This window comes from Polypterus senegalus, chromosome 10, assembly GCF_016835505.1.
Source record: "Polypterus senegalus isolate Bchr_013 chromosome 10, ASM1683550v1, whole genome shotgun sequence".
Classification (NCBI taxonomy): Eukaryota; Metazoa; Chordata; class Cladistia; order Polypteriformes; family Polypteridae; genus Polypterus; species Polypterus senegalus.
Genome location: NC_053163.1, coordinates 92,574,132 through 92,594,781, shown reverse-complemented (window position 1 = coordinate 92,594,781; position 20,650 = coordinate 92,574,132). Strand labels below are relative to the sequence as shown.

Below are 20,650 nucleotides of genomic sequence, written 5' to 3'. Positions count from 1 at the left end.
CCTGTAATTGGAAAGAAAGAATACCTGGAAGGAAATAATAAAGAAACAGTTGCAACATTAAAATGGTAATTAAAAACAGTGACTGAATAAAAAATAGTCTAAAAGAAGCGAAGCAATATATCCCAAAGATCTGAGTGCTAGGTTAGTTAGCAATTCTAATTTGTCACTGTGTGGAGAAGTACTGCGCATGTTTCTGATCCATACAATAATTCTGGTCTCCCACTGTTTTATACACTTCACCCTACACTCTTGCACAGTCCATTGGTCACACAACACTACTAATTACCATTTTCCAATTGCATTCTAACCAAACTAATTGCATTCTGTGGTTTATTTCTAAGTCTAAGTCTAGCTCTCCATCCACTGTTATGGCTGATGCAAGATATTTGAACTTTTCCACCAAATCATTTGTTTGTTCAAAAAGCTCAGATTCTGCTTTGTTCAGCTACTCTCAAATGATTACCATAAATATTAAATATTTAAAAAATATAACTGGAAAAGTAATGATCGTTATATTTATATGTTTTAAGCACCACAACACCATACTGTATTGTTTTTGTTACTGTCGGGCTGAGTAAATATGCTTGATAATTTACTGCACTGTATTTTGTGATACAATTCTAATTTTAGAATTTAGTTTTAGTCTTCTCGTTGGACATGTTCAATGACCATTCAGTGATTATTCTCATTTGTCACTTTCTAATGGCTTAACCAATATCAAGTTAACTTTACATGTTTAACATTGCATCCAAAGTGTAGGCCATTCACAAAGTTAAAAAAAATCATAATAAAATCACAAAATATAATTTCCATGTGGTACGTACGATAATGATTTGTGAAAGCCCACATAAAGCTAAGCCAAACTTCACACCTTAAGAGTAAAATAATCGACCCTATAGCTTCCAAATAGTGGGATGCTCTTGGATGATACGTTTTGATTTAAAATATCCATCGTATAGCAGTCCATCTTGTAAACTATATCAAATATAAAAAACTTAATTTTTCTGATTTATCTCACGATATCACATCATTATTTTAATCGGTATTTTTAAATAAAAATACGTTTGTGTTTCTACTCCGCGCATGCGTACTTTACAAAAGGAACGTTAAACTATGGTGGGGGGAGGGGGGCGATAAGGCGGGTATTATAAGAATCATTTCCGTGTCCATGAAGCGTGCCCCAGGATATGCCTCGTAACTCGTATTTACTGATTGAAAGAGAATCTGTCAATCAACCACCTTTGACGTCAATGGGCTCCGCTTATTGGTTATGAATCTTATCGCTCATTTTTTGCAAGAAAGGGGCGGGATATAGAACCAATGCCGCAGCGAGTTGCAGGCGGGGAATAAACAGAATTAAGCTAAGCAGTGAGATAAGGAGGGTTTTGTCGTATCATTTAATTTCATCACGTTCAAAAGCTGCAGAAGATTTGAAGCACGTTCTATCAGATGGATGCTCATTTTTAAATCGAACGGGAAGTTGACTGTGGTTACTCGAATGTATTACGTGATTTGTTTATTTAATGTTTCTGTTTGGATGAGGACTGGGATTCGCTGCTAAATTGTGCTCCCGTGTTTTGAATCTCGGCCTGAGAGCACAGGCGTGCGATGGTTTAGTTTCTGTTTTAGTCTTTTCTTTGCCGAGACTGTTAAGGGTTTGTAATAAACAAGACGAAAACCCCCGACTTAATATTGACAAAATTTGCCCTATGTAGACTCGTATACTCATGACGATATTTATTTTAAAGTATATGAAGTTGTAACTTACAGCTGCATGAGCTCTGTGACTTGGAAGGTTGTCTCCCGAGCAGCAATGTTTAGGGGAGTCGGCACAATTGTTTGTAAGGTACAGCGTTTCAATGAAACAAACTCGGGGTAGCCGCCCATTGGTGCGAAAGAAAAAGAAAAAAAGTCGGATAACTTTAAAGACTTGTTGCGGCAGCTGGCCGACCACAAGAGTGAATATAAATGCAATGGGGTCATTTTTAATGGTTAGAATGGAATTCAGTTAAGGCAATAGCTATATCTTTCTTATTCCCCTCCCTCTTTCTGCCCTTCCCGACGGCACCAGCTTCCTCATCATCATTAACAATACGCTTTAATTTCTGTAAATGCTGCGCTGAACACTTCTGGCACGTTGTGTGAAGCCTTAAGTCATGAACAACTCTGCAAATATGACCCAAGAGAAGATGGATCTGGACCTCGACTTGCCGATGTCGCTGACACAACCGGATGGGAACCTCCGGAGGTCCAACAGCGCACCTATGATCAATGGACTGAGGTAACTACATCCATTTTTTTTTACCAAAACCTACAGACTCGTATTTATGTGTGTTCTAAATGATACATCGGTATGCTAACATTAAATTTACTTTTTAATGTACTCTTAGATATCTAAATCACTGTTAAAGGTACTGAATTCTCGAGTTGTTTTGGTCTTTTTATTGTAGGCATGTTTAGTTTAGACACTAAGGCAATGCGTTTTTCAATTAAAACATTTCTACAAAATGCTAACAAAACTGATCGTGATATTTACAGAAGGGACATATTCGTTGAGTGCAAGTCTGAATCTGAATCAGTGCTCCGGATTTGAAAGTGTAGATGGATGGAATCTCAGAATGATGTTTGGCTTTAGAGCATTATAGGCGAGTTTCAGCTTTAAGGACAAAAGTAACCGTAAAAAGCGTGCTAATTACATTTCAATATTTGTTGTTTTTTTTCTTTCAAGAAGTCGTCAGTGGCACAAAATTAAATAGAAAGGAACTCCTGCATCAACTATTGTTTGGAAAGAAGAAAAGCGTTCTGAACATCTTGCAAGATGTTTAGTTAATCGTAAAGCGTTGTGCGTTTGTTGCATTAAAAGAATATTCCACTCAGAAATCTTAGGCTTTCTTGCAGAACAGAGATAATACTCGGTCGCGTTATATCTAACATTTTCAATATTTGTAAAGTTGCCAGTGTTTGGGACATGTTAAGCATACTACTGGATATGACGTGGATTACGTGGCACAGGTTAGGTGATTTTTAAGGACTTGTATTGATTGCTGTTGTCCAACTTTGGTCAATATAGATAATAGTTCTGTCAGGAACTTTATCTCTGTTTTGCATGAAAACATGAGAATTTTTTGGCCATTCCTACAAAGTATATGTGGAAGGTAATATAAATTAAAATCATTTTGTTTGGAGTATTCCTTTAAAGAAAAGTAATTGAGCTTTGATGTGTAGGGCTGAAGCTAACTTCTACTGTAGAGTTGTAGATCTAATAAGAATCATTACAAAGTTTTGTAAAAGACAAAGGCAAAATTTAAATATATAAGAATCTCTAAAATGCTACAAATGGTGTATGTTGGTACACAATTAAGTATAAACGTTCTTCTGTGTAGAATTTGATTGTATCATGTATTTTTTTTTTTTTTTATCCTGTGCTGAAGTCTTGACTGGTTGTAGATGATCAGTTGTTCATTTATGGTAAGGAATAACCCACAATACAAGCCAGCGGGAACCAATGCCAAACATTGTGAAAAACACCCAAGGGGGAAAATAAAATCTTGTTACTCATGTTGCATAATCCACATGTCATTTGTCTAGTTGGATTTGTTTTGTATGTTGCAGGCATGCATTTCTTGCTACAGTTAAGTAAAATACTTATGGAAAAATTAGCACACCATTAAAAGGAAACGCAATTCACAAGGGATTGAGCTTTTGATTTGAAGCTATGTCCCTTGACCAATGAATGAAGGGAAGAGGTGGGTTTGAAATTCAAAAGCTCAATCCCATTTGAATTGCATTTCCTACTTGGGATATGTTCTGCCTTTTATGGAAGTAGCTATTTAACAATAATGTAGCAAATAATGCATGGGTTCTGCACATAGTGAGTGTATGACTAGATAACTGAGAGATTATGGAACACCAATAATGTGAGATTTTTTTTTTCCTTCCCATGGACTGTTGTACACCATTGATCACCATTGGCTTGTATTATATCAGACCTTTTTTTTTAATTTCTGTTCTTGAAACTAAAATCTTTGAGTCGTCACTACAGAGCACATGGGGTGAGTAACACATTAAAACAATACATATTTTGATTAGAGTATTCCTTTAATCTGTTTGGGGACTGAAAATAGAGTTTGTGTGTTATTGGATGAACTTCTTGCTCCTTAGGATCTTGTGGATGCATGACTTTAGGAAGTTGTAAGGCTTTATATATGTCTTTTTTCATTGGTACTTGATGCATCTTTTTTGTGTGAGTAGCTTTGGGTCACAGGTAAGGCTTTCAACTGTATAAACTATTTTTGAGCCATAAAAACTGTTTTATATTAAATATCTTGCTTTGCATGTGGCAGCTTGAAAAGGTTTCCAACATCTGCTTAGGAACCAGCAAGCTGTGGTTATTTCATCTTTCTGTGCTCATAGAGAGTTTGACTTGATGGATCACATGCTAGAATAATTTTGGAGTCAACAGGGCCACCTTCCTTTCAGTACAGGTTGAGTGGTAGTATAACACTCCAACAGCAACACCTGTAAAATTTTAAAATGCTTTTACAGTATGGTTTTCTTATGTTAATTTCCCCCCCCCCCTTTCTTCTTAATGTTCAAGTGACAACTCCCAGGTGTTTCAAGGAGAATTTCTGCGTTGCCGAAGAAACAGTACAACAGTGGTTAATCGACAAAGTCTGGTAAGCATACCATTCTTATTTGATAAGTGTGCGTGGGTGGTAGTGTTGGGTGGAAAGATTGTCTTTAGCTTCTTCTACAGAAAACTTTATTTCATATTGTTTTAAATATGCAGTATGTATTGTTTAAGGCAATTATATATATATATATATATATATATATATATATATATATATATATATATATATATATATATATATATATATATATATATATATATATATATTTTTTTTTTTTTTCTGACAGTGGTTCAGTCACAGAAATAAGTAAAATTTTCTCAGTTAATTGGTAGTGTGTATTTGAACCATTGTGGTGGTATATAGTTCAGCTGAAACAAACTGACTACTAAATAAATTGTGTTAAGATTATTCAATATTGAATTTATGCAAAGTAAACTTAATACTGTGAACTTAGTTTCTCCATTTTGAGTGTAGCAACATTGGTTCATTTAAGGTAAGTTCTGCAAAGCCTCCATTGCACTTCAGTGTGGTTTCCAAGCAGTCTGCTAAGTGCCCATCACCAAATACCCTATGGATGTTAAAACCTATAATAGAGCAGGGATTGTGTGATTTCTGTATGATGGACTCCATAAAATAGGCTCAAATTGAGTGCATAACTCCAAGAAGGCTGCTCTAGCAAGTCTAAAGGCGAAAACTCACTCCATGTATAGCCTCCGATTGGCAATATATTCCAAAAGAGCTAACACTGCCTTTGGTTGTATCATACACACAACACAGCATTTTTATGGCAAATAGGCTACACGCTTGGGTAGTTATCTAACATTAAACATATGCATTAAGCGATTGTTGAAGATAACTGTATAGGGAGAACACGTCAGTAAACTGTGATATAATTAGTTCAAGAACATTGCAATATGACTGACATATTACTGAAATGAACATTGAAACGAGGTTTACTGTTCACTTCATTTTCCTGCTGCTTGGAGTTGCTACAGTGAAACATTTGAAGTCTATTTAGGATTTATACATGGTCGTGATTTGCCATAATGTTAAGCCAGTTTTCACGCTAAGTTCTTATTTTGTAAATCCTAACTTTTGTCTCAAATGGATTTCAAATACTTCCCAAGTGTAAGCACATTTTATACATGAGGCCCTTGGAGAGAAGCGATGTGTTGCTTGTTTTAACACATGCAAGTAACAGTTTTAATATAATCTGTATATGTGACATAATGGCTCTAAAACATTGACACGGGTTTGCAATCTGTGCCACACTAAGATATTTAGGGTTTACTCGCACTAGCAGTTTGTTTTGTGCTTGAGCACGTTTGTCCGAATGTAACCATCCAAAGTCTAGTTTGTTTGACTAGTGTGTTCGCTCCGGGCCAACCACACTGTGCCCTAGCCCATTTGGAAGAGGTGTGCTTGGGCATGGCTCAGTAGGATTCAGGAAGAGTGTGATCGCTAAATGTGCCAGAGTATGGAAAACAAACATGTCAATGATGTGAAAAGTCAGATACTGCAATTCTCATTTTGTTTGATATCATTTGAGTTTAAACTGGTTTTTATTCTCACCTTACAGATGAACATTGTAGTTGGCAAGAAAAGCTACAAATTCCTCCCTTAAAATCATTTGTCTCTGTAAAAATCTTCTTGAACACATAGCATGATTAACAACAAAACACTGCACTCAATAAATCTGTAAGAGGGTAGAGTGTAATCTGCCCTACTCAACTCCTCCAAAAAAAAAACACAATAAGTAAACTCATTTTGAAATGCATGCTGCTACTCCATGTTCAGATCTTGTTTAGACTTTACAGAAAGCCACATGGACAGGACAAAAGTGTGCCCAGGTCCAAAACGTGAAGTGCAGGGGAGTAATGGAGACTCATGCTTATGCATGGTACAGAACAAATCTGCCGAGGTGTGAGTACACCCCTAGTATATGTCATCACATTGTAAAGAATATTTAATTTTGGTTAACCTTCAAATGTGAAAATAGATTTTTTTGTAAAATATCTAGTTGCTTGAGTTTTATTTATTTATTTTTAAGCTTAAGGTATTATACTACAGTACATTAAATCCTTGCTTAGTGTCTATAATAGCATTCCTGAAAACTCTAGTGTTCATTGCAATCACAGTTCTTAAGTAACTGTTTCTGAACCTTTCTGGTGTTGCAGCCCACTTTTTTCATACAACTTCAAAACCCTCCAAGGTGGGGATTGTATGTCCCCCTTGTTGAATTGAGTGTGGTTTTTCAGAATTAGGTAGGGGGTTTAATCTAGGCCGATTGTCTCAGCAGGGGGACCAAAACATTTGTCAGAGTGGCAACCCACTGCTACCCACTACCATTATAAGTCACTGGTAGCAGCCTGTGACTGACCCAGTGGTTAAGAAACTATTCTGTAAGTGATTCTCTTAGAATTTTTAAATAAGCAGGAGGTGGCATTCAATTTCCACCTGATTCATCATCTGTGAGTTATTTGCAAGTTTTCCCAGGATAGTCTGGTCTTGCTTCTGTTTTTCAAAGATGTACTAATTAAGTTATTGATAGTTCTACCACAGAAATAAATAAGGGTGTCTGCATGGATGTGTCCAGCAGTGAACTGTGTCCTGTCCTGGATTAAGCAGGCATAGAAAAATAAGAGACTGTTGTGTCAATAAAACACACTGTCAACACTGCAGTTATCCTTAATTTTTAATTCTTACATTGTTTTTCCTCACAACTGATCTGAGTTCTAGCTGCTGTATATTGGCGCATATCTGTCTTTTAACTGCTTTGTCTGTTTCAGAATTGTGATTGGTTTGGCTCAAAGTAGCAACTAACCTTGGGTATTGTACCAGTCTTTCAGAGGGTATTCTCGCACACACACTATCTGTTGCCCACAACTGGCCAGTGCAGTGTCACTATTGAACCTAACAGACTTTTTTTTCGATACCTGGGAAGTAAATGTAACTAAGTTGTAAACTCCTCACTAGAGATGCTAAAATCCATGAAATCTGGTAAATGTTTTTTTATAAAGAATATGAAGCATTTAGACATTTACACATAATTTGAAATTTAATGTCAAATTACTGCAGTTCAGGTTTAGCACATTTCAACTTATTGTTGCATTTTCTGTTTAAACTGGAAAGGTCATGTGGACCATACTGTGCATCTAGAATGTGACCTAGGATAACAGGAAGGCTCCTGCACTTCTTCCTTCTGTTATACTACAGAAATTTATCATTCTAATGACAATCCACAGGGAGAAAGAATACATGGTTCTCAAATGCAAGGTTTGGTTATTTTAATGAGAGAATAAAAACACAATTTCATAAAAATTAAATGCTTAAAATTAAGAGGAAACATTTGCCAGTATGGGAGATGTTCAACTGCTGTATAGTGTCTTAAATTCCAGACACTGAAACGATAAAGTCCTTTTTATTTGGGAAGGTGAAATTCTTTACCTTCAGCATTCTAAAGTGCTTTATGAAAGGCACAGATTCCTATTTTGCAAGTACAGCATGACTCATTTTTCAAAAGTTTTTGAAATTGTCCTCTGTCAAGGGATGCTACATAGTTAATAGTCTGAAATTAAGTGACACTTATGCACCATTACAGCAGGGACATCAGTACCCAGTAAAGAATGCAGAGGTTTTTACTGTGGTCACAGTAAGTCCCTAAAATATGATGGCATAGTTTCAAATTCCTCTAAAAAAAATTAATCATTAAAATATTCTGGATACTCACAGATGGATGAATGTTACACCTCCTGTAGGAACAAAGAAAAAGAAAACTAAGAGAAATGCTTCGGCTTTAAAAAAAACCAAACAAACAAAAAAACTTGCATAATGCCAGTAACATTAGTGTTGAAAATGGTAAAAGCTCACAGACATAAACTAATTACTGTTTCACATGCTTGCCATATTGTGTTCCAAATTTTCGACTTATTCTTTTTGGCATGCCGATACCACACACTCCAGTATCTTAGCATCAGTAAAGTACGCTTTCTCTTTAGTTTATTTAAATTAAGGTGCCACCAAAAAAAAAAATTCCCTACAGTCCTAATGGCTGAGTGCAAAAGTCCCTCTCTGTACATTGAGCCATATAAGCAGCCATGAAAAGGAGCTAGCATACATATGAGCCACACATGCTGGCACTGTACTTTGCTACATTATTAGTGTCTACTTTTTTAAAAAAAAAAACAAAAACAAAAACAATTTGTGCATCTGCAAATTGATTTACTTATGACACAGTTTCATGTGTTCCTTCTGCAACATTCAACTTGAGTACTTCAGTGCAAACTTACTATGACGTGTCTTGTTGCCAAATAGGCACACAGAGAGTGATTTAGGATCAGAAGAAATACTGGTTAGTTAGACAGCAACAGGGTGAGAATAGTCAGCAACGCTGCATGTTTATATATTAAAACAAACAAAAAGAAATGGGCAGGCAGGTCAAAGGCAGATTTGTTTTATTATTTTGGAAGTGTCCTACAGGCAGCGGCAGATACCATTTATATTGTGGTATTCTGATTAAAAAGCCATTTGGCACTTTTGGACTCGTCTAGATAAACAGGATTATCACAGTATAAAGTTAAGGTTCAGTCTGTTTTTTCCTCCTTGACCAACGCAGCAATATTTTAACGAAAGTGATTTGAAAATGTGTAATTACACCTTATTGTTTTAGGTTTTGCATGTCAAACCATCAGCAACGTAAAATAGACACGAATTGTGGGACAAGAAGTTTTGGGTGATGAGGCTCTTTAAAGTTGGGTTTTGAAGTGTTGTAAAAATCGGAATCTGCACACTAATTTTACATTTGCTTTAATAAGAAGGTCTTAGTATTACACAACAGTCAAGGATTTAACACTGAATGGGATAAAAAAAGGGAAAGGAATACTTTTAGGGCATAGGAGAAACATTTAGAGAAACTGCACTAAATACACTTCTAGATCAAAGTGCAGAGTAATGGTCTAGAAAATAAGATTATGTTGTGAATGGGGTTGGCTGTAAGTTTTACTAATGAAGATTACAAGGTCACTGTTCATATTTACGAAAAGGTGGATTGCTGAATTGAAGCACACAAACAGATCAGTAAAATACTACAGCTTTGCATAGTACTCCGGGAGTAACATGATGCCAAAATTTTTGCTGGTAAAACAGCCATTCTTTGACAATTGAATGTTGGCTTTTGTCTTCATACATCTTATTTGTAATCTTGCAAACTCTGCTTTTCCTTCAAACTATAGGTGGGTAGTACAACTCCCAGTCCTTTAACAGTTGTTTTAAATGTTAAGAAAAATATGTTTGCAAGCTTTTCTTTTCAGCATGAATTCCTTAATTTAATGAACTGTTCGGCTCCCACATGCTTCCATAGTTTTGCTTGATCACAGATCAGTTGTGATTGCATGAAATGGCATTTATTTCAGATCCATTTCTGTCAGTTTCTTTGAATAAAGTAAAGCCAACTCACCTTTTGAAAATCAATTGTCAAAGGGGTCTATGCATTTTCTACCCTGGGTGGTGGTCATTTTTGACAACCTTCATTGTGATCAGTTTTAATCATTTTCCTGTAGTATTGGCCTCTAGTTGTTTACAAAATATTTTCTCTAACATTCTTTGCATCATATCTTAAAAATAATATGAAATTAGCAAAGTTGGAAATATCTGTGGATTCGTCCATCAGTAGTGAGAAGTGCTTGCACTTAAAATTTTGAAGAACTTGAGTTTGAATATCATCTGCCCTGTTGTTTGTTGTTCTTTGTATCATATTATTGGAGAAGAGGTATTGCTTTGAGCTTGTAAGCCTCTTGCAGTTGCAACTGAATAACGTGCTAGTAATGCTTTTTCATTTATAGTGATTGCCGAAGTAAAAATGCTTTCTCCTTGTGGAGGTTGCTTAGCTTTCTTTCAAAGAATTCCACTGGCTTTTCTTTTTTGCCTGGATGTTTGGTTTTCAAACGTTGAAGTAGCTTTGACGGCTTCATACTTTCATTTGACAACACTTCTTGACAAACTATACACAAGGATTTATTTGATATAATAGTTAAACCTTATTTGAGAGGTTAATCGCTGTACAATCTTTCTTTCTTTTTCTTTTAATTTTTGTCAATGCCAGATGTAGAAGGTTCCAGTGGATTTTTTAAATTTTTTTTTTTTTAATTTATCCATCTCTAACAATTGGTATAGATTGTACTTCTCATTGAACATTTGATGATATACTTGTTACTCAACAGCACAGCGCATATCTTGGAAATGATGCTTCATCGTGCTTTGCAGCTTATATAAATAAAGCTGAATTGAAATTTCCAGAAGACTACGATGCCAAGATGCAAATATGCAGCGATTTTAAAAATAATTAGCAAATGCTTTCTCAAACTTGGTGGAAAGTCCAGAAAACAGATTGCCAGTGTTTCTATTATTTGATAACTGTTTCACCACTGTTCTGCTGCTGTTTGTTTTTTAACAAATTAGGTTCAGTATGGTATTTTTTGTCAATCAAAATTCTTGCCCAAAATTAGGTTGTGCCTTAGTTTGGGAACCACTGGCATAAAATACAGTATATGTAAAAAATACAAAGAAAGATGATTGTTCATAGGGATGCCCGTGTGATCAAATTTAATGATCATTACTAACCAAGAATTTTGAAAGAAAAAATGCAGGAAATTAATACACTGTTGTTCTGGTCAGTGCTACATAGAATTATTATCTCAGCACACTAAAGAGGGTGTGTGTATTTCTACTGCATTACTACTTTGAAAGGTAATGGTATGTCTGAACTATTTTAAAAAGGAATGATAAGTAATGATTGTTTGTTCCTTATTTTAGATGGTTCCATCTTCTCCTATTCGTGTACCCAGTAGCCGGCTTCATCAGATCAAACAGGTATGAAACCTTGGGAAATAATTTTTTTTTAAATTTTTGACGATATATCGCGTAAAGTCTCCCTCCTGTTGTTTGTCAGTAACTTGGGATCTATGAAACAATTTTATATTTCCTAAAATTCTGCTTATATACTGTAGAAACATTGATGGACATAAATGGTTAAGGTTAAGTTATTTCAGAACTAGTGTGGCATCATAATATCGGACCATTTATCAGGAATACTCAGAATCAAATATTCAAGTCTAGAGAAGTTTATTGAAATATTAAACAAATACTAATACTTAATACATTGAAGTATATTCACAATGTACAACTTACAGTGTAATTGTATTACGCTTGTCTGTTTCAGAAGGGGTTACGCTGTAGTTAAAAACGCAGCTGTTAAGGATGAACTTTATTTGTTTCCATCACACCGTTTTTTTTTTTTCCTCTCTCACTTTGACTTGTAGGAAAGAGGGGTTAATCACTCACTTAGCAGTTTTAAAAAAATTACCAGCATTTCGGAAGGCAAAACAATAATAAAAAAAAAATTACCACAGAGGAGAACACCAGATCAGTGTTGGATGAGTGAGGGATCTCTGTTTCATTTTCCCTCCAAGATGCCAGAAATATGAAGTTCTCTACATTTTATGAATGAGATTTATAAATCAGCAGAAGTCTAAATTAAATACTTTCTCTGTTGTGAACACAACAATGGACTATTTTCACAAATAACACAAATACTCTTGTTGAATTAAACAAAGTATAATTTATTTATAACATAAGGATAATAGAAGATAGATATATGCAAGTATATATACACTGTTCAGCCACAGAATTAAATCCACTGACAGTTGAAGTGGAATGGAACCTGTCAAGGAGTGGCATATATCAGGCAGCAGATGAACAGTCAGTTCTTAAAGGTGATAAATGGGCAAGTATAAAGATTTGTGTGACTATTACAAGGACAACATTGTGATGGCCAGACAACTGGGTTAGAGTATCTTCTAATTGGTGTTGTGGGGTGTTCCCATAATGCAGTGGTTACTACATACCAAAAAGTGGTCCAAGGTAGGATAACCAGTGACAAGGTTGTTGGGTGCTTAATGCTCATTAATGTACGTGGGGTGCAAAGAGCAGCCCGTCTAGTCTGAAACCGCATATGAGGTACTATTGCACAAATTGCTGAAAACCATTTTGCTAACCATGAGAGAGAGGTGTCTGAGCACACAGGGCATCACAGCTTACTGCATGTGGGCCTGTGTACCCACAGTCTTATCTGGTCTTATCTGGGTGTCCATATGGACCTTTGGCCACTGGCAAAAGCACCTATAAGGTGAACATCACAACTGGACCATAGAGTAATGGAATGCGGTAGCTTAGTGTAATGAATTACTTTTTTTCTAAGAGCATGTGAATGGCCTGGTGTGTGTGAGTTATTTATAAGTGGAACAGATGCACTATAAGAAAGGGTGCTCAAGGTGATGTTTTGCTGGGAAGCGTTGGTTCCTGGAATTCATGTGGATGATATTTTGACATATGCCACCTACCTAAAGAATACTGCAGACTAAGTGCAACCATTTATGGCAATGGTATTCCCTTATTACCAAACAATAATGCTATGAAGATCAGGCTGGAGATGTAGAGGGCCATGTGGCTGGACAGCTACTGAGCACTGTGCTTTCAGACACTGCAGTGTATTATGCAAATGAAACATCTTAGTGAGAGGAGGAAGTCCCAGGAAAAAGTGTGGAAGGAGTGCGAAAGATGAGTGAGTGTGGAAAATGCTGGAACAAAAGCCCTTTTGCTCAGATTTGCTGAGAGTGCAGGAGTGATGCAGCTGCAGCACGGGACAGAGTGGAGTGAGTAAAGTGGAGTGAGAAGATAGTATAGACGGATGAGATGAGTCATATTGAAATTAAGGAGGTCACAGCTTTTGTGTCTGCATCTCCAGGTAGTCTCATCTTCCTCAGAAGGTTTCTACCACCTGAGGAACATGTCTATCAAGTCGGGACTCGGGGCTGATACACTTATTTCCATGGGCCACCAGTTGTAAAACACTTACGTGGAGTATAATCAAGTCCTTTTTGGTGACGAACAATTGAGGATAGTATTTACGGAGTTTTAATGCAAGTTTTAATGTATGCCCATTTAAGAGATACTTATTCTTTAAATCCGTCTTCAACAGTGCATTCAAAGTCAATTGTCGTTTCGATCATTTAATTTTTCTTTAACACGTGTGTGTGTGTGTGTGTGTGTGTGTGTGTCTCATGCTATGCTAATTTAAGAATTGCTGCGTTGGCCTCGTTTTCTTATTGCCTTCTTTTGAACTTGCCTTGTAGGAAAGGCATTCAAATTCTGGTTGTAATTGCTCAAGTAGGATTTTGTTAAAAGGTTAGGTTTAAGGTCATTGTTTAAGGTTAAACCTAGCCATTAACTTTTTAAAATTCTTTTGTGCTGATTCTACATTAAATCATTTTTCATGATTTATACTAAGTCTGTGCTAGTAAGTCAAAAGTTACAGTCAGGCCGAACAGTGAGCTTGATGGGGGAAGTCCAGATCTGGGTTTTGCAAATGTTTTTAAAGAAAGAAGTACAGGCCATTGGATTCTTGGGTGCACATAAGGTGGTGTGTTTTTTTTTTTGGTCTTTTAATACTCTGAAATTGTCAGACTCAAATAAAAAATAAATATAAGTTGCTAATTGGCAGTTTCAGTACCAATTTTACAGTATGTGGTCATTTCATATTTGAATCGAGTTACTTTAAAACCTTTATTGCCAACCAGAATGTTTCCTTATTTGTAGGAGGAAGGGGTGGATGTTATGAACAGAGAGACTGCGCATGAAAGGTAATTGTCCAAGCAGTGTTTAATATTTGAGAAACTGAATGAATATTAAAACAAATGCAATGTAATGAATGATGAATTGTAAATTTCCAAAATGAACATAAATTAATGAAGAGCATTTTGTTATAAGGGCAACTTTTTTTTTTATACTATTTTGAGGGATACATAAATGAGTATTTGTTACTCTTTGCCAATGCTGAATTCTGAAGAGTTTTAAAATTTAAGATGGTTGGCATAACGGGGTTTTTTCCAGCTTTAATTCCTCAGAACTCGTATTCTAGAAATCAATTCTGTATTTGGTGTTTATAATTTTGAAAATTTAACTATTGTTTCATCCGGTTAGTAAACTAAGTCACAGTATGCTTATTGATATGTTTTTGTAGTGCAAACACTATTAGCCATATCTTTTGAGTGATAAACAATCTATAATTCATTCTTTCTTAATTGTAATTTTTGGGATATGTGCATTCTTGGATTGTGGTTGAAAGTGTAGAACTTTGCTCCAGTGACATTTAATTACTTGGACTCTATTGTGGTTCACCATTATCTTTCATAATGTACTGTGTTTATTTCACTTATTGGTTAAAAACAGTAAATAGGTTAAACTGATGCATTTAAATCCCATACACTAACTGGTTAAGTATAAATTTTTAACAGCTTTGGCGTTAATTACTTGTGAATTTTTTGAAGAAGCGAAAAACTCAAACTCTTATTTTACAATTACCTTTTTGAATTACTAGACAACTGCTATAAAGGCAACTTATTCCAGTGTACTTGAATGTTTGTTCTTTGTTTTTTACAATTGGCACTTAACTTTTTAAAACAATTCTACTACAATATATGATTTGTAATACACTTGAAATGACCCTGAAGGCCTGTTAATGTTGGAAATATTTAAGACGAAAACACTGCAGTAGCTTGAATTATCTTGATCTTGCTAAAAATTGGCTAGATGTTGGGAAATCTTTGCTTCACGTATAAACATGTCTAACGTCCTCTCTGTGTAGACAGTTAATTTCCTGTATTTCTAACCTAAGTTGAGTAATTTGCTGTTTGTCTAGAACAGTATTTCCCAAACCTTCCTACTGTGCCTGCAGGTTTTTGTTCCAACCAGATTCCTAATCATTGGCAACACCTGATAACACTGATCTCATTTAATTAGCTGTTTTTTTTATTATTTTATTCTACATTCAGAAAAGCACAACAGCATGATTTTTACATTTAAGACATTTAGAAATATTTGTTTGTGCTATAGATTTAAATGCTTCACTCTCTTTTGTTGATTTCATTATATTTTGCCCTTTCTCTGTCCAGTTTTTCCCCTTCGTTGTATCTTATTAATGACAAAAATGAGCAGAGATGCTGGCAAACATGGAATAATCAAAGGCTGCAACTACTTTAGCATCAGACCCACTAATTAGTAAATAGTGGATTAAACAATTGGAACACCTAGAAAAGTAGAATGAAAATCAACATGAAAATATTGCTTAAAAGAAAAAAATACATTATTCGCAAATAACTGCTTGGTAAAATACATTTTAATATATATTTTTTTCTAATTTCAATATTGTTCCCAAAACACAGAACTTGTGAAATAATACATCACTTAATTAGCCCAGGAGTCCAATTAAAAATAGAAGCTGGTGGAGCAAAACCTGCAGCCACAGGGGGTCTCCAGGACCGAGGTTGGGAAACACTGGTCTAGAATATTGCCACTGTATGTGCTTTACAGTGGATTCTTCAAAGGACCTGCTTTGTATTTACATGTAGCGGGCATTCACTTTTTGGCACACGTTGACTCTTTAACATATATATTTGATGTTATTGATTGATCATTTCAGTTATGATCAATTACCAGCATTTCATTTTAATTTATTATTAAAAGGGGTATTCAGGCAGATTTACATGAAGTTGTATAAATGTTGTTTTTTTTTTATTAGGTTTTTTGTTTTGCAATAACGGTGATAATTTTAAGCTAGTCTGTATATTGGCAGATAAATATTGTGCCTGTCCACATTATGAGTGTGTATGTGCAAGTTTTCAAGCCTAGTTGTGCTTTCCTTAGGGAGGTGCAAGCAGCCATGCAGATGAGTCAGTCCTGGGAGGAGAGCCTTATCCTGGTAAGTTTAAGGTGCTCTCTTCAAAAAAAAAAAAAAAAACTAGAATTTAAAATCCAAATCTATTTGAATTATCTATTCAGATTTTAGGGTGTCATTTTTTTAAAGGTATATCTTAAGGTTTGTGTGTATGTATAGTCAAATTTCCTTATGCTGCGTTCGATTAATGTCATTAATATACAGTGCCGTTTTGTTCTTGGGAACTCTTAAGGTTTATACATTTTCTGCTTGTGGCATATCATGTAGGATTGAACGTTTTTGTTTCTTTATCTGTACCTATCCCAGGTGTTGGATGTCTGTATCACATGCTAGACTAATGAGTTTAATGGGCCACTAGTCTTCTAGTACAGGCTGAGTGGTAGTGTCATCCTCCTACATTCATCAACGTTGAATTAAAGAAAATAGTGTGACTGTATATAGACCTTCCTTGAATATTGTCTTTTTTTCCCCCATAATAGAGTGACAATGATCTAGATAAATCATCATCTCCGAGGCGGGTAGATTTTGTTCCAGTGTCTCCAGCACCATCTCCCACCCGCGGAATAGGGAAGGTAAAAATTTCAATAAATAGGTGAAAGTTAAATTAAGATACTGGCATCTTAAGAAATGTCCTTTACTACATTAACATTTTTACATTTTATTTGTGAAATTTCTAATTTTTGTTTACTTCTGTGTTATAATTTCAAAAACATTCAGGGCTGTTTTGTGCCTTCTTCCCAATACAGTTGAGATAGCGTCAAGCACCTTGTGACTCTATTGGACGAAATGGTTTAAGAAAATGGTTATTTTGCAAGGTTTAGACAAGTTTGTCTGAGGGGAAAAGAGAAATAGGAAGGCACTTTGGTTATTGCTGCTGCTTCTTGGATTCAGCAACATTGGTCTAAATGCTTTCTTCAGTTTTCTTCCCACATATCAAAGATGTGCATGTAAAACTTTGCAACTTTAAACTGATTGTGGCTTTGTGTTTGAGCCTGGCGAAGGACTGGTGCCCTACTTTGCAAAGTTTTAAAATTGGTAGCTTTTTTTTTTTTTTTTTGTAAATTCATCTCTTCCTTAACTCATTTCTTACTACCATAATACTGAAATATTCCTTTAAACCATTCCTCTCATGCATTCATAGGCCATACAGTTAATCTGTAGTTATTTGTACTGTATTTTATATAGCTGTTTTTCCTTTTGCATTTTCTATTGAGTCCTTTTTTTCAAACCACATGTTGTTGCTCTTAAATTTTTTTAATCATTTAAATTTTGGGGCAAACCTCTCGTGCATTAATTGTGCATTTAAATCTACCACACTGGTCACCACCTTAATTCCAAATGTTTGTTTTAATTTTTAAAATTTGTAACAATTTACATTTAGTGTTCAGTTTTTAGATGTTTCTGTACACCTCAGGATTCATTGTGCAACTGCTGTCAGCAGTTCATAAAGGTAAATGTGCCAGTACCTGTGGCAGCCATACATGCCAAAGCCATAGCACCCCCTACCATCATATTTAACAGATGAGGTGGTGTGTTTTGGATCTTGGGCAGTTCCTTTCCGTCTCCACAGTTCACACTTGCCATCACTCTTCAGGTTAATCTTTGTCTCATTTGTCTACAAGACCTTTTTCCAGACTTTTGCTGGTTCTTTCAAGTAGTTTTTTACAAACTGTAATCTGGCCTACGTATTTTTGTGACGAATGGTTTGCATCTTGCAGTGTGGCCTCTGTATTTCATTTCGTAAAGTCTTCTGCAGATAGTAGCCTCTGATGCATACACATCTGCCTCCTGAAGACTGCTACTGATCCGCTGGACAGGCCCTTGGGATTTTTCTTTTACCATTGTGAGGATTCTTCTGTCCTCGGCAGTGGAGGTCTTCCATGGCCTACCAGTCCCTTTGTGATTGCTGTGTTCTTTCTTCTTAATGATATTCAAGACAGTTGATTTAGGTAATCCTAAGGTTTTACTGATGTCTCTAATGGTTTTCATTCTAGTTTTTCATCTTCAAAATTGCTCCTTTGACTTAAATTGGCACCGCTCTTGTCCTCATGTTGAACAATGGCACCTACAGACTCCAAAGGCATAAGAGACCTAGGCTTGCTTCTAGCTCCAGACTCCAAAAGTAGTCTGTAGGTAGAAGCAAGCCTAGGTATTGTATCCCTGTGTTAATGAAACGGTGAAATACACCAGAGTAATCACAAATACCTGTAACAATTGCCTCAAACAACATGGTGCTCTGAAAGGGGGAGGGGGGGTGCGTTTCGGTAGGGATGGAAGGGTGGTGGAAAACCATGTATTATAACTGTAATTTCTACATGGTGTGACTGAAATGTATACAAATATCCTTAAGGTCTGCAATGTGCACCATAATCATGTCTGAATTGTTTAATTTGTCATTTTAAACCGTGGAGTAAAGGGGTAAATCTAAGAAAAATACCCAAACAATATGGAGAGCAGTGCATATAACGAAACTGCCTGATTTTCCAGCTAATAAAACAGCTCTTCTGTTCTAAATGAACAGAAATACTACAACTTGAATGTAGACAATACCCCAGCATAATATTTTGACTTCCTTTCTAATGTATATAATGATTTACAACCTTTTGTACTCATTTATATTTTGCTTGGCCCCATCTCTAACATATAAACACATCACACTGTCACTGCTGTACCATCATACTTGTGGTGTTGTAGCTGTGAATGACTTTATATATATATATATATATATATATATATATATAATTTTTTTATTATTTCTTCGAGCTGTTAGATTATTGGCCTTTAGACTTTACTGATTGTTAGCTTATTCCAATAGTTTTAAAAAGTCCTTGGTTAATCTAACCATATACCTTTCCAATACCACAGTGCCCCTCTTGATCAATTGTAAGTGTAGCTTTATACAGCCAACACTCATCTTGAGGCTTAATCGAATACCTCTTCTTCCGTTAATCCTGCAACACAAATTGTTTGAGACTGCACTCGATTCCACACCTATAATGCTGAATACAGTTTTGGGATGTGATTAAAATTGTTATCTTGTGCTAGAGAAGACCTAAAGTTATGAGCATTAAACTATTGATTAGAGAAAAGAAAAAAAGTGTTAAGTTAGAAAGGCATTAAGATTTAAGTTATCTCACCTTAGACTCGGGGCACGTGTTGAAAGTGCATGCAGAAGCTATGGCTTTGTACATACAAGCCACTTCATTTGTAAATAACATTAGCAGCATGGTTCATAATGGCACATTGAGAGTTGTATCTCAGTCTGTCATTATTTTAGAATTCTTAGGTAAATGTAAATTCAGACTGTACTAATCTGAAATTGTAAATTACTCCTTTCAGAGTTTTGGTGGGGGGAATAATAAACTTTGACTAAATTTTAAACACTGTGATCAATTTTATTCTTTTAGCAATGCTTTTCTCCTTCTCTACAAATTTTTGTGGGAAGCAATGGACTTCCTCCAAGCCCAGTTCCAAGTCCTACACGTCGCTTTGCAACGTAAGTATTGTGTGTATTTAAAGCAGTTTGGTTGCACAGTGTTGGTTTTTTTTTTTTTTTTTAGATAGATTTTAAAGAAAATCTGCCAAAGTAATGTTAAACAAATATTAAATATATGGCCTTAGTACTTCTGTTTTTATAAATTAGCAAACACAAACATAAAAAATCTGGAATGGTCTGCCCTATACTTTCTTGTGTACTCTGATAAGAGGATGGATATTTGACGAGTAAACTGCAAAATAATGGTTATATTTTTATATGTATATCAAAGAACCATCAACAACAAATCATTATTTATTATAATATATTGAACAATTATTATAAACGTAAAATTGATTAAATCGGACTCTGCAGCTGCATGAATAAACGGTGAAGTACCACTTCCAGTTAGTGGAAAAAGCTCAAAGTTGATAGAAATCTACGTCTTGTACCTAATACTTGTATGGAAAATGTGGTTGTCCTAAATGAAAGCGTACTCAAGTTATTTATATATATATATATATATATATATATATATATATATATATATATATATATATATATATATATATATATATATATACACACAGACACACACACACACACAGGCATAATTCTGAGAGTGGTATTTTCTGCCTTTTTGTTTTTTTAATTGTTGTTCTCTTATTTACATCTGATACTTTCAAATCACAACACAGCATTAGATGTAGAAACTGGACCATTTTTCTGTTCTTGTATGCTATGCGTGATTGT

At 35.3% G+C, this 20,650-nt stretch overlaps 1 protein-coding gene and 2 non-coding genes across 4 annotated transcripts in view; all 3 read left to right on the top strand.

Moving 5' to 3' along the window:
• The first annotated feature begins 1,320 nt into the window (after nt 1-1,320).
• The window catches only part of pabir2 (PABIR family member 2), a 43,554-nt gene continuing 24,224 nt past the window's right edge, over nt 1,321-20,650 (top strand). Inside the window, exons 1-7 of one of the 2 annotated variants that reach the window (XM_039766207.1) lie at nt 1,321-2,281; nt 4,598-4,676; nt 11,445-11,501; nt 14,286-14,329; nt 16,392-16,446; nt 16,902-16,994; nt 19,830-19,918. In XM_039766207.1, the coding sequence (XP_039622141.1) occupies nt 2,157-2,281; nt 4,598-4,676; nt 11,445-11,501; nt 14,286-14,329; nt 16,392-16,446; nt 16,902-16,994; nt 19,830-19,918 (542 nt within the window). In that variant the 5' untranslated portion in view covers nt 1,321-2,156. The remainder of the gene's footprint in view (nt 2,282-4,597; nt 4,677-11,444; nt 11,502-14,285; nt 14,330-16,391; nt 16,447-16,901; nt 16,995-19,829; nt 19,919-20,650) is intronic. The other variant, XM_039766206.1, reaches the window with a different exon arrangement.
• On the top strand, nt 4,380-4,514 carry LOC120538435. Its single transcript, XR_005635476.1, has one exon. It is a non-coding gene; the product is annotated as a small nucleolar RNA U109 (small nucleolar RNA).
• LOC120538436 lies at nt 16,668-16,823 on the top strand. Its single transcript, XR_005635477.1, has one exon. It is a non-coding gene; the product is annotated as a small nucleolar RNA U109 (small nucleolar RNA).